The 15,653-nt window shown below is 33.7% G+C and overlaps 1 protein-coding gene across 1 annotated transcript; it reads right to left on the bottom strand.

Annotated features, from left to right (window-relative positions):
- Nucleotides 1–13,221: 13,221 nt before the first annotated feature.
- Nucleotides 13,222–14,136, bottom strand: LOC130665893 (uncharacterized). Its single transcript, XM_057466522.1, has one exon. It carries the CDS (start codon nucleotides 14,134–14,136, stop codon nucleotides 13,222–13,224), a length of 915 nt encoding a protein of 304 aa, XP_057322505.1.
- Between the last annotated feature and the right edge of the window lie 1,517 nt (nucleotides 14,137–15,653).

Below are 15,653 nucleotides of genomic sequence, written 5' to 3'. Positions count from 1 at the left end.
TTAATAAAAATACGTGTCATTTGTTCCAAAACTCTGATTTTAAAAAGCACGGTAAATTCTTCGAACAACATGCATACCAATTTGTAAAAATAATATTAAATGCAAAAAAAATAAAGACATAATAAATAAGGATAAATACAAACTAAGAACTGTTTTTGTAATTATTTATTCAATATAAAAATCTCTACTTTACAACAATCCAAGCGGCAAAAAAAAAAAAATATTGACTTTTTGTTAAATTAAAGGCAAGAATTTTTTATAGTGTAACTAATTGTTATCATAAATTCAACAATTTTTTTTTTGTGCCGCTTGGGAATTGAATTATAACTATGCCTACCACAAGCAACTGTACCACACAATAACTATACCAGTTTCAAAAACTACCCGCGAAAATCTCAACCAGTCAACAATATGATAGATTTGTTGATTGGTTGAGATTGTCGTGGGTAGTTTTTGAAACTGGTGTAGTTGTTGTCAGGTCCAGTTGCTTGTGGTAGATCTTGTTATGGTTCAGTTGTCGTAAAATAAATATTTTCATGTGGAATGGTTGTGAAATATGTAAATATTAAAAATTGAACAGAAATAAAAAGTTTTATCAGTTTATTTTTAAATGTCATCTCCAAAATCGTCAGAGTACGTCACGTTGTCATATTGTCGGCTTCTAAGTTTTTTTATTCATCATTTGATTCCACGTCCGTCTTTTTGGTTCGCGGGTAGAATACATTCCTTCTGAGATTTAAGCTATAATATTTCGGGTGTCCGTATACGAAGACTTTAAAGCATCTGAAATAAAAATTTTACGATCCATTAATAGTTTCCATAAGCTTTTACCGAAAAACAATTGGAATTTTTTTTTATCGTTTGTGGATGTAAAAATGTTCGAAAGATATGATTAAAGGTAGGACGTAAGAAGAAATGAAGTTTGTGTCGTTACCCTTGTAGGGAAAGAAAATTGATAACGGGGCCGGTCTTGGCACAATATTGGGCTACCCAGGATCGGCCTCCAAAAGTTAGTCTGAAATCCGACTAACGTTCAAGTGACGAGCCTTGGTTGTCCAGTCTTTGGGGCAAGGTTCAGCTAACATGTAATTGACAAGGCTTGGTTTGCCAGTCTTTGGGGCAAGATTCAGCTAATATTTAATTGACAAGTCTTGGTTTGCCAGCGTTTGGGGCAAGGTTTAGCTAATATGTAATTGACAAGCCTTGGTTTGAAAGTCTTTGGGGCAAGATTTAGCTAACATTTAATTGACAAGGCTTGGTTTGCCAGTCTTGTGCTAGTTTAATTTAGATTAAATACATTTATTATTGAAATTATTATATACCATTATTGAACAAAAATAACGAATTTTTTCCACATTGCAATACTTACTCATAAAAATATTTGGATGGCAATGCTTTGCTAACAGAGCATTTAAATCCCTGTGAAATGATTCCAGGTGGTTATTAGTCCTGTCATCCAACATTTCGAACACTGAAAAGCCTTGAGGCTTCGTTTTCCCGAGCCAAAAATTTTCGTAGTATTCGAAATACCGTGAGAATAATGCTCCGAATTTTGTAATAGCTTCGGACTTTATGATTTTATACACTGATTTCATTGTTTCTGGGGGTAATAGAGCTAGAAGCTTTAATTGGTGCAGTACAATAAAAATATCCGGAACGGTTTGTTTATTTTTATTTTTGTTTATAAAGCCGAGCTCTTTAGCCTTGCGAAAAATTGCCTAAAATAATTTAATTAATAATTTTATTTTTTTTAAGAAAATATTAAGTAATCTTACACGGAAAAAAAATAGGTGCTGCAACAGGATGCCGTCCTGTTGCAGCAACAGAACAAAATCCTGTTGTAGCAACAGGATTTTCATGTTACAGCAAGAGGACACACCCTGCTACCACAGAAAAAATCCTGTTGCGGCAACAGGATTTTGTCCTGTTGCTACCACAGGATATTCCCTGTTGCTACAACATGAAAATCCTGTTGCTACAACAGGATTTTGTCCTGTTGCAGCCATAGGATTTTGTCCCGTTGCAGCACCTATTTTTTTTTCGTGTAGTACACCCAAAAAATCCATACACGAAAAAATACGAACTATATAAATTAAGAAGGACAAGTAATATAATGATAAAGTGATCAGTAAATTCTATCATTCTAAATGATAATTTTTTTCATTTATGATGAAAACGTGAATAATTACAGGATAAAAGTATGAAAATTTATTGTCTGTGCGAGAAAAATTACTATTTGAACTTTAAAAATCGTAAATGATACTTAGGAAATTGACAACACGTATCATCAAATTTATTATATGAAATGTTAATATTCCCGATGTCGACATTCGGGTTCTAAGTTACAATTTGAAACACTAATTTTTAAAGTTTATTCCTTTCCGTGTACGTAAAAACTATCAATTTATCAGAACTCACTTAAGCGTAGTGGAAATAGCAGTGCCTTGCTACAATATCGGGAAACGCTGATTCCAGGGCATTGTGCATCCCTTTTTCATAGTCGGACATGTATGACTTTGGCGTGAATCTGGGAAATGTTTTTTTAATAAAACTAAAAACATTATCATAACATCTCTCGGCTTTGTTAGTCATCAATATATTCATGCATGGAACAGGCTAGGAGGCAATAAATAAATCCTACCAAAAACAGATTCTCTGTATAAAATCGCGCCAAGAACATGTTTGAAATTTTCTACAATTACGAAAAGATTCGTTTTACAAAAAAATGAATCGAATCGAAAAAATACCAAGTACCTAATATAATTCGAAATCATGGAAAACATTTTCATAGAATTGAACAAAAAATTGAAAAAAAAAATTTTAATGTACTTGGTGTGCGTTACTAAATTTATTCAAGCAAAATTAATTTTTAGAATTGATTTCGCATATAAATTATTTTCTAATAAAATTGAATGAAATTCTTTTTTTCCAGTTTATAAGCACACCAAGTACATTAAAATTTTTTTTTTCTATTTTTTGTTCAATTCTATGAAAATGTTTTCCATGATTTCGAATTATATTAGGTACTTGGTATTTTTTCGATTCGATTCATTTTTTTGTAAAACGAATCTTTTCTTAATTGTTAAAAATTTCAAACATGTTCTTGGCGCGATTTTATACAGAGAATCTGTTTTTGGTAGGATTTGTCTTTTTTTTGTCGTGTTGATTGAGAATGATTTTAATCTACACTATTAGAAATCGAGTTATAATTTAAGACACGTGAGCCTATATTGTTTATAGTATTATTTTGTAGAAACAATAAAATTGTTTGTTAACAACTATAGTAATTTTGTACTGCTAAATATCATAATCTGATTAATCAATTTTTATAAAACAAGGAGCTGCAGTTGTTTAACGACAGTTCCCTTTAAAGTTAACGTCAAATATATACATCAACGTCGGACTTTTTCCCTTATAGCACAGTTTGCTTGAGCAAAAGCTTACTGTACAAAAGTTACGTTGAATTTTTCGTCAAATTTCCGTCACTTTCGGACTTTTCCGTTTTTGACGACAATTTATACACAACTTGCTATACAATTTGAGGTAAATTTACTACCCGAATTAGAATGCAAATTCACTTCAAAAGGTGACTAGAAAAAATTTTTCGTCAATTTTCAGGCAAATTTTTGCATCAATTTATTGTTAATTTGACTTAAAAAATTGTAAAGTAATTTTTTACCGTAAAATTGTAGACAATTTTATGTATAAATTTGCTTACCTTCTGAAGTGGTATGAATGAACATTACCGACTTTTTTGTGTAGTCAAAATTTACCTCTAAATTGAGGAAATATTAACCGCAAATTTTTCTTTCGGACAGCAAATTTCAGGCAATTTCAATGTCAAATTACAGTCAATTTTAAGCTAAAGTGGCTATTAGGGTTACTGTCAGGCAATGACGTTAAGTTGATTAAAAGTTTCATTTTAACCCTGAAAGCCACCTGAACCGCAAGTTAATTTCAAGCTACTGCCGTATTCTGAAGCCAACTTAAAAAAGAAAGTATTATCCAGCCAAGCTTGCCAGAAACTTTTTCGTTGAGGTAGCCGAAAATGTTTCACTGCAGAACTTACTGAGTAAGGTGTAGCTATCAGGGTAATTTTTGTCAAAAATGGAAAAGCCTCAAGTTGACGGATATTTCACAAAAAATTCAAGGAAGTGGTTTCGTCCTCAGTGGCCTCAAGTGCCTCCATCTATCAATCAATTAGTTAACTTGAAAAACATAAATAGCTTGTATACAAGCTGTAGTCAGTAACGAAAATGCCCGAAATTGACAGATATTTGACGAAAAATTCAAGAAAACTTTTATTCTAGTTTTGCTGTCAAATTGTCGGCAAATTCGGACAGCAAACTTTAGTAATTTTAATTGTCAAATTTCCTGAAATTCGCTGCCCAAATTTGTCGACAATTTCACAGCAAAAGTTGAAAATATAAATTTCCGGTTAATTTTTCTTCAATTTAAAGGTACCCTGATAGCCAAGTTGGCCGCAACTTGTCGACAACCTACTGCCGCAACCTGTCGCCAGATTGGCCGCAAAAGTTGGCATTTCCATAAGTTGTCGGCAACTTTCCGAGGAACTTGTCGACAACTCTCAGCTTGTGTAACTGTTGCCGAAAACTTGTCTACAAGTTGCTCAGAAACTTGGTGACAGGTTGTGGCAGTAGATTGTCGCCAAGTTTTTGAGCTACTTGTAGCCAACATGTAGTCAACAGTTGCACGAGCTGAAAGTTGTCAACAACTTGTCTTCAAGTTGGTTACAACTCAGGTACACCAACTTTCTGATTAGAAACTCTGGCTATCAGGGTAACTTTTTACGAAAAAAAAAGTCGGTAATGTTCATTCTTACCATTTGAGAAGGTAAGCAAATTTATTCATGAAATTGTCTACAGTTTCATGGTAAAAAAATACTTAACAATTTTTCCAGTCAAATTAACAATAAATTGACAAAATTTGCCTGAAAATTGACGACAACTTTTTTCTAGTTAACTTTTGAAGTGAATTTGCATTTTAGTTCGGGCAGTAAATTTACGGCAAAATTCAATAGCAAGTTGCCCAGAAATTGACGTAAGAAATGGAAAAGCCCAAAGTTGACGAAAATTTGACGAACAATTCAAGGAAACTTTTGTAAAGTAAACTGTTGCTAAAGCAAACTGTGCAATAGCACAGTTTTCATAGAGTATATTTCTATACTAAATCTTACTGACCCTAATAGCACACCCTAATAGCCACTTTAGCTTGAAATTGAAGTACCTCGACATTGAAATTGCCTGAAATTTGCTGCCCGAATTCATCGACAATTTAACAGTAAAAGTTGGAAAGAAAAATTTGCGGTTAATTTTTGCTAAATTTAGAGGTAATTTTTTACTAGAAAAAAAAGTCGCTAATGTTCGTTCGTATCATTTCAGAAGGAAAGCAAATTTATACATGAATATGTCTACAATTTGAGGGAAAAAAAAATCTTAACAATTTTTGAGTCAAATTAACAATAAATTGATGTAAAACTTTGCCTTAAAATTGACGAAAAATTTTCTCTAGTCAGCTTAGGAAGTGAATTTGCATTCTAATTCGGGTAGTAAATTTACGTCATATTGTACAGCAAGTTGTATAGACATTTTATGTATAATTTGCTTATCATCTGAAATGCAAAGAACGAACGTTACCAACAATTATTTTCTATAAAAGATTACCTCTAAATCGAGCAAAAATTAACCGCAAATTTTTCTTTTCAACTTTTACTGTTAAATTGTTGGCAAATTCGGGCAGGAAATTTCAATTATGTCAAATTACAGTCAATTTCAAGCTAAAGTGGCTATTAGAGGAGTTGATTTGCAGTTGAGGTGACTATCAGGGTAAATTTCATATCAAATTATAGTAAAAAAAAAATATAGACTGGAGCTCCACTGGTGGCGAAAAAATTAATTATTGCTATAGAAAAATATATATCATTTACTGAATCATGGCATTTCTTATAAGTTTTTATTCTCTGGCAGTGCCCTTTTCGCATGAAAAAATTTGTAAAATTATTAAAAATGGGGGTGCTATAGTATATGCTGGCCTAATTTCATTATTTAAATTAGTTCTCATTACTAAAATGGGTAAAGTTTCATAATTTTATGACGAACAATCAATCATCTTCCGACTGAAAAAGGAATTTTCTAAAAATTTTGTTTTTTAAAAAAGTTTTTAAAAATTGGAGCTAAATACCGTTCGGTCTACGGTACAGAGACACGGCAGGCTCGCGCCATGACACTTCACACATATACATGGGTGTTTAAACGTGTACTTGGCGCGAGACACTACCGTGTCTCCTGATTAAAATATCTCATAGAATCCATTAGATTCTCATAAATTCCTATATGATTACTATGTTACATAGAAAATTTTCCTATGTCAGCATAGGAATTTTCCCTATGTTACCATAGTAATATTTTCCCTGTAACATAGGAATTTGTTCTCTGTTAACACAGGAAAAATTCGTATCTTGAAAAAATTATAACACGATGAGATTTTTTTTCTTTTAAAAAATTCTAAAATTGAAAATTTTAAATTCAGACACATTTGGTATGACTAAGACGTTCACCAATCGATACGCGTTAAAATGAAACACTTATTTGATTAATCCGCTGTAGTTTTAATGAAGCTTTCAGGAGAAGGACTTAAATTTTTTTGGACTATACCAATTATATTATAAAATAAATTGTTTCCATTTGACAATAATGTGTAGTGATTCTATTTGTTATTTTAAATATGTGTTGATTTCACTTACGCTAATCATGTATAAGTCAATATTCATTTCAATTGAGGATATTACGTTTTTTATCAACTATTAATTTCATGTTGCTAACTTTCAGGTTTAAAGTTGAGTTTATCTTCAAAAATTATAATTCTTCGCTAACGGACCTAATTTACGGTGATTTTACCGTAATGTACGGTAATCCCCCGTAAAATACGGTAATACGGTAATCCACATAAATTTTTACGGTAGATTTATCGAATTCTACGGTAACTTTACGGTAAACCCAGCGCAATTTACCCATTTACCGTAAATTATGGTAAATACGCCTGAAATTTACAGTAATTTGCCGTGCCTTACGGTAGATTTCCGGTCACAATACCGTAAATTTGCGGTAAACAGGTCTGCTAGGGTACAAGTCACATATTGCTTCTACGGAGTAAACGCACAGTAATAAATCCCATGCTTTTTATAGTAAGCAAAGTAATATATATATATATATAAAAGGAAATAAGTAAACTATTTTCCTCTAAAATTTATATGCATAGGAATTATTCCTGTGTTAACATAGTAGAATTTACTATATGCACATAGAGTAACCTACTATGCAACATAGGAATAAGGAGATTACTCCTATGTTACATATGTCACAAAGGAATCATTCCTATGTTGCGTGGTGTATTTTCGTATGTTCACATAGGGAAATTTACTATGTTTACATAGGAATAATTCCTATGTTAGCATAGTAAAAATTCCTAATATGCGAACATAGGAAATATTACTATGCAACATAGGGAAATCACCTGTTTTTTTTCTCCATGTATAAGAATAACATAGACCTTGCTATCTCCGAACTTGCCTAAGATCTATCTATTAGTTAGTGTATATGGATTGTGAAAGCCGAAGTATAAAAAACACCTGACATCATCTATTCTACGTCCTTCCTAATAACTTATATTACTATACGTTAGGAGCAATATTTGTCAAAATACCTTATTACAGTTCGTAGAAGTGTTTTTTACTTTAATCATGACTGTTAGCATTTGAACCGTACAGTCCAAAAACTTCGATGGACAGCGGAATGTCGCATCAACATAAATGTCGATGGAATCACCGCTTATCGATTCCAAAAGAGCAGAATCATGAATAAAAAGATTTGTCGCTGCTGCACCTGTCTTCATATTGAAGTTTTCAAAATGAATACTTAATTCATGGCTCAAATTGATACCATATTTCAGTTGGCCACTAGTTTTAGCTTCGTTTAGAGATTGCGAAAAGCCAAAAATAGTTCGATCGGGAAATCGCAAATGTACTTTCTCAGGTTGAGCTTTGTTACGGTGATACTGAATTGACGACCTTTTTTGTGCGTAAGCAAATTTATCAGCAGCTTCGGCATCACTGTCAAGTAAATTATGGTGGATAATAAAAACATCAATCCAAAAAAATTCTACAAATCATAGACAAAAGTTGTCAAAACAAACTCTGATTAGAAAATACAATCAATGATGATCAAAAGTGTTTTAATCGTTTCAAATCCTCATGAATCGTAAACTAATGATTAAAAAGTATTAAAAGCCATTGAAATTTTTAATCGTTTTTAATCCTCACATGCGGGACCAGAAATTGTAATATTATTTTAGGATTAAAAACAATTTGTGACGATTGAACATTTTTAACCGTCATGAATCGTTTTTAATCTGAAAATAATTTTACGATTTCTGGTTCCGCATGAAGATTAAAAACGATTCATGATAATTCAAAATTTTTAATTGTCATAAATCGTTTTCAATAGTAAAATAACAAGTAATCTTTTGATGAGTAAACATCAGTAAATATAAAAAAACAAGGTGATTCTGAGTGTTAAGATGGTTAAATTTTTTAATTCTTTTTAATCATCACGAATTGTATTTTCAAATCAGAAAAAATGATAGATACTTCAATACGGCACACTTATAAACTTGGTGCGGTTCTAAAAATGGTATAGCACTGAATTTCCCGACATTATCATAAAAACCCCGCTTCGTTAGAAAATCTGGATCAGGTTCATGATTATGATTTTCAGCCGATGTACGACAGAACACATTGTTCGTAAATTTTCCTCGGGCTTTACAACCATTTGAAGATTTTATGCATTTCAAATAACTGAAAATAAAATTATAAAACGAAATTGTTAGATAAAAGTAAAAGTATCAAAAATTAAGGTAGAATTAAGGTAGTTCAATTAACTGTGGATGTGCAGATTATTGAAAGAGAACGTTATACATGTACATATTTTCAACCAACGAGGTTTTGAGGGAAGCTCTAGAGATAGAATTATTTATAACAATGACAGATTTGCAAGACCTGTGGTCATACACGTAACGAAAAAAACTCTGGCTACTTATGTTATTACTTATGTAATTGATAGGTAGATAAAAACAATTAAAAGTATAGCAACAGAAAAAGAAAAAATTATTTACATAATAGATAGATAGAAACTAATATAACTTTTGGCGAGATAATTTTTTACGGTGATTTTTTTCGGGATAGCCATATAATAAATGATATTTCGACATTATAATTACATCGAAGAAACACCATCCTTATTGATGTAAGGATTTTTTTGATCTTTATGACAAGCAAAATCATCCCAAAACCACCTTCCACGTAAATTGTCTCCTTGAGGTTCCATAGCGTAAAATGAAACAATAGGAATTATACCCACAATAGAATATAATTTAATTTTCAATATGAATCACCAATGTTATATCCGGCTTGCCGTATATTCAAAGCGGCCTCTTTGCCGCGCTCGCTGCAAAGTGCAGCGTTAACAATTTTAAGGACAGCAACTTCGGCCAACACCTCGTTGCACGTCGTCAACGTTTCCTCCAATCAGGGAATTACACTTAACTGTATTCTAAATTCATCCAATTATATATTCTAAATGATTCCCTCCAGAACCGCAAACCGAGGTGATAAAAACAACGAACACCAAGGTGCGGTAGCCTATGACGCTTGAGAAGTTAATGTATCTTCCTTGCTGGCCCGCGTGAGTTCTAAACCGTGTTACGTTTAGGCAACCCTCTTTTCTATTTTCTATTTCTTTTAAACCGATTAGTTCATATTCGCTAAATAAATCTCAACAGTCAAGTTACTACAAAATCCCACGGGAAGATCGTCTCGATATTGCATTCGAGGAGGCGTGGCAAGTTGCATGTTACCGTTAAAGTTCTATTCAAAATTGTCTCTTTTCAAATTAAGTTTTCTTTTCCAAAAATCAACACACGGGAAGTACCGCTCGCGTAAACACGAGGAGGCGTGGGTGATTTTGATAATAATTGTTAAGTGTATAAACAGCGATTCTCGTCCGAGTGAATTGCTGGAGTCGGGGATTCATACCGAACTCATATGAGCTAAAGACTCAACAAATTGAAAGTGCAAATCTATAAGTTAAGTGAATAGTTAAGTGTAAATCCCAGAGATTTAAGTGACAGAAAAGAACCTTAGCGTTAAGAACAATTTAACATCTTGTGAACTGAGTACGGCGAGCCCATAGGGAAATATTTGAATAAACATTCATCATTGGGGAAAACCTGCATATTAGATTATTTCTAATATTAAGAACCGCACCCCTTCTTCCTGAACCAAATCATCTTTCGATCAGGGACCAACAGAAGCCGTCCACGGGAGCTTGCAGTCCAAAGATCAACTTGCAAGTAAGCAGCGAACAACGAAAGGTAGGTGAAGTTACCAAATTCTTCAATATATTGCATCCAAATTCTGCATCGAATACACAGAAAGGCCCCCACGGGGTTTATCGTTCGAGTTCTCACAATAAAAATAAAACCTAGAGCTAATCCTCTAGGAAAATCACCCTGTTTGCCCGGTGCCTCCCACTTGAGGCCCACGCGACCATTTCTAATAATTAATTATTATTAATTGATTAAATCCGGACATAACACCAAAAAAAGACGTTAAAAAGCGAAAAACGATTGTAAATAACAAACAGACTTTGACAATAAACTTAGCTGACATATGTAAAATGAATCGTCTTTTGTTTCGAACGCATTAATCAACGCGCCAAGTGTGTAAAACTTGTCTAAGATTCGAATGGGCCATCGAAAATGTGATGCATAAGGTACTTTTTTTTTAATTATTAAAACAAGAATTAATCACAATAACGACATACAAGACTTATTATTATTTATTAATATCAATAAAAACGCTACAATTATTATTTAAATTGCTTACCGTGCCAACCGTGTAAGACCGTTCCGTCCTTTTTTAGGTCTATCAAAAATAAGATACATAAGGTGATGATTCAAAATTGTAAACTGCAAAATAAGTCACGAAAAAATTTGAGAATACTAAGAATCATTTATTAGACATAATGATTACGCTGCAATCATTATTCGAATCACTTACCGTGCCAACCGTGTGAGACTTGTTCAGCCGTCTTAGATTCTATGAGGGGTCTATTTCTTTAGTAATATTTTTTTAATTATAAAATGAAGAATTAATCACAATACAGTCATAAAAGACTGAAATTTATTTATTAACAGCAATACCTACGCTATAATAATTATATAAGTTATTTACCGTACCGCCCGTGTAAGACTTTCCTAGCTTTCAAACAGTCTAACCAGAACTTAATTCTTCAGGTACTCTTTTCTAATTATAAAATGAAGAATTAATAACGATATGGTCAGACAAGACAAAGAATTATTTATTGAAATTAATAAAAATACTACAGTTATTATTTAAATCGCTCACCGTGCCGCCCGTGACAAACTTGATTAGGCGTTTAAGGGTCTATGAGGGGTTTGATTATTGAGCAATTTTCTTGTTAATGAAATTAAGATTCAATTGCAATAAGGTCATGCAGGATTTAGCATTATCTGCCACAATTAATAATCACGCTGCAAAAATTATTTCGGTTGCTTACCCTGCCGCCCGTGTGAGACTTCTAGCTGTCTGACAATCTGTAAGGAATCTGATTCTACAGTAATTTTTTTTTAATTATAAATTGATGAATCATCTACAATAAAGTCATACCAAACTAAGTACTATCCACGACAATTGATAATTAGGCTGCAATCATTATTCAAATCACTTACCGTGCCGCCCGTGTGAGACTGCTAGCCGTCTGAAAATCTGTGAGGAGTCTGATGTATGAGTAATTTTTTTGTTAATAAATTTGAGATTCACTTGCAGCAAGGAAATGCAGGTCGAAGTATTATTCACTAAAATTGATTATTACGCTGCAATCATCATTAAATCACTTACCGAGCCGCCCGTGTGAGACTTCCAGCCATCTGGCAATCTGTAGGGAATCTGATTCTAGATTAACTTTTTGTCAATTATAAAATGATGAATCATCTACAATAAGGTCATACGAGACTAAGTACTATCCACTACAATTAGTAATTTCTCTGCGATCATTCATCAAATCACTTACCGTGCCGCCCGTGTCAGGCTTTTCCAGTCGCTTGAGGGTCTATGAGGAGTCTTATTCTTGAGCTATTTTTTTGTTAATAAAATCAAGATTCAATTGCAATGAGGTGAAGTAAGACTACGTATTATCCACTACAATTAATAATTTCTCAGCAGTCATTATTCAAATCGCTTACCGTGCCGCCCGTGTGAGACTTCTAGCCGTCTGACAATTTGTAAGGAATCTGATTCTAGATTAACTTTTTTTTAATTATAAAATGATGAATCATTTACGATAAGGTCATACCAAACTTAGTCCTATCCACGACAATGAATAATTAGGCTGCAATCATTATTTAAATCGGTAACCGTGCCACCCGTGTGAGACTTCTAGCCATCTGACAATCTGTAGGGAATCTGATTCTAGATTAATTTTTTTTTAATTATAAAACGATGAATCATTTACGATAAGGTCATACCAAATTAAGTACTATCCACGACAATTAATAATTACACTGCAATCATTATTTAAATCGCTAACCGTGCCACCCGTGACAGATTTGTTCAGTTGTCTCACGATCTGTGAGGAGTCTGATTTTTGGGTAATTTTTTTGTTAATAAAATTAAGATTCTATTGCAATAAGGTAATGCACGACTAAGTATAGTCCTCTGCAATTAATTATTTCTCTCCAATCACTATTCAAATTACTTACCGTTTCGCCCGTGTGAGACTTTTCTAGCCGTTTAAGGGTCTATGTGGTGTCCGATTTTCGAGTAATTTTTTTTTTAAATATAAAGTGAAGAATTTATAACATTACGGTCATACAAGACGAAGATCCATTTATTAAATGCAATAATTTTGCTACATTAATTATATAAAATGCTCACCGTGCCGTTCGTGTAAACTAGTTTGTGGTTTCCAAATTTATGCTTTATTTAAAATTAGTGGCGCATTCTTTCTATTTCAGTTTGATTTAAAATTTTCAATGTCTTTCTCACCGATATTCTGTTACAGAGTACTCGGTTATCATCCGCTCCCAATAATTTTAGTTCCCCCTATCGTAGCGCCAGCTTTATTACTATTTCCCTATTTCTAATTTTTCGGCAAAACTGTACCGACCCACATTTGGTTGGGCTGATAAATTTGATGACAGAGATACCAGGGTCAAATTCAATGTTGGCAGAGTTACATTGAGTTGAGTTGTTTCTTCGTCTACGCTCTCGAGTAGATACTTTCCGTTTCTGACTTCGCATCCGTTTTCAACTTGGATCATTCCCGTCCCATTGATGTCACAATCTTTTTCAATACGGTTTGAACATTTGAAGCTTAATTTTTCCTCTGCACATGTCGAATATGCCCAAGCGTTCGGTTGGTGAAGTTGAGTCCCGGTGGTCTTGCACTTGAGAATAATTCGAACATTGCAGGTCCGCATAACTTCTTCGGTTGATTTCATCAATAATCTCATTTCACAGTCGACTTCTTCCGGGTTTTCCGTGGATTGAAGTGGGATGTCTGGACGACAGGACAAATCGTCTCCGATATCCTTGCACTTAGTGATGTAGTCAGCATCTGCTAAATAATATTGTTGCACATCCGGGTCTGTGATTAAAAACTTTTCTGATGGTAATATCGCCAATGTTGGGACCTTACCATTCAGATTTTCTGGTTTTGGCAGTGGTCTCAACTTATATGACAATAATAGAGTCTTATGGAACAAGGGGAGGGTTACTATGATGAGTGAGTATCTCTTCGCTCTTGCTACCTTGACACTTGATACCGATGACAGGGTTGATATCTCCATTCTGTCAATTGGCTGTGGCGGGTTAAAGTTGGGATGTTTTTCCATGATATCCCTTGTTGCTTTATAGAGTTGTTTCGGTGAAATGGCTTGTGGCGAGAGCCTTCCGGCTTTAGCTTCTTCGATGATAGTTTCGGCTTCTCTCAGCGCTCTGAAGTGGCTACTGGATGTCTCCAGGCGCTCATCCCCCAGCATTAGGACTTTCGTCACATACACGACTTTTTCCAAAGAGCTCAGCGTTGCGTTTATGAACGCGTACGTAGCGTTTGAGAGTTTGTTCAGATTGGATTGGTTATGTGTTCTTTGTCGTCGTAGTCCGTGGTTCCAGATAGTTCTCTGGAACTCGTACCTACAAATCCGAACCATGGAGCTCGTTGTTTACGGTCACGTGGTGGGGTTTTGAATTCTGTATCCTTGAGTAGTTGTTACAAGCGAGTTTTAGCTTGATCTATCCTGGCTTGTACCTCGGTTGTCGTGTCGATTCTCAAGTACTGCATGCAAGACCCTGCGTCGACAATCTTAGCACAACCTTGCATGGTTGAGTGTGAATGGTCCCACTCAAAGGAATACATGTCCACTAACCCCTGGACGTTTACAGAAGAAATGATGCGCCAGTTTTCCTCTATCAGATGAATCTTTTTGAAAGGGTCATACAGCAGACCTGGATTATGTACCAGTGGTTGGATAGTGAGGTTATCTTCGGATTGACTGTACCCCATGGTGATGATCAGGAGCCACAGTATTCCTTTCATGGTTGTAGGCAGTTCGTAGATCTGAAACAGAAAACTTGGTAAAGTTTAATTTTTTCGGTCCACGGCTAGTTTTGCTTTATTGGGGTTCATTAATTTACGCTTTCCTTTTCCGTTTTCGTAAATCAGGCTACAAAATTCGTTAATTTCTACGATTTGGTGAAGGCCTATGTAATAAGCGTCTAATTTATTTTTACAAGGTTTGTTGTAATAATAATTAAATAAAGACATGCCAGGACTGGTTGGTGGTTGGGATGTTTGAAAAATACGCATATTTAAAAATATAACAATATTTTTATTTGTCACAGCACAAAATATCACTGGGTTGCAAATTAAATAGTTTATTTAATTTATAAATACTGTTAATTGTCTGAGCTCATGAATACGTGAATAATTGAATACAAATTATTGAGTTGAGCTCGAGTAAATAATGAATTAAAAATAATCAAGTTGAGTTTAATTGAACACTGAGTTGAATGCAAAAATGTCATGATAATAAGTAACATGATGTCAGAGGTTACTGAGCGAAGTGAATTGTTGAACACATTAATTACTATTTTTAATAGCACTGAATACATAAATAATTTTGTTATTGAGTTTAATAGTAATGATCACTTAATTGAATTGATTTTAATGAGCTCATGATAAATTACACTGATTTTAATTTATCTGTTGAACACGTGGTAGCATGATAGCAGAGGCTACTGAGCGAAACATAACTTTTAAATTAATTAAGAAATTGAGCATATTGATAATTAAATAAATAATAAAACTGAGTCTTTTTTTTTAAATTAATTGAGCACTGATAGCAAGTAAAATGTTTAATAAAAAATGCACCTGTTGCTTTCTCGATGATATAACCTCGTCAGGAACAGGTTGTAGAGCACCGGATTTCTTGATGTTATTTATTAATTATTTTATAAGCTCTGGAGCTCGCGATTATAAAAATAATTATATTTTTGT

This window comes from Microplitis mediator, chromosome 3 (assembly GCF_029852145.1).
Source record: "Microplitis mediator isolate UGA2020A chromosome 3, iyMicMedi2.1, whole genome shotgun sequence".
In the NCBI taxonomy this organism is placed as follows: Eukaryota; Metazoa; Arthropoda; class Insecta; order Hymenoptera; family Braconidae; genus Microplitis; species Microplitis mediator.
The sequence above is the reverse complement of the archived record's forward strand: the minus strand, read 5'-3'. Positions and strand labels throughout refer to the sequence as shown.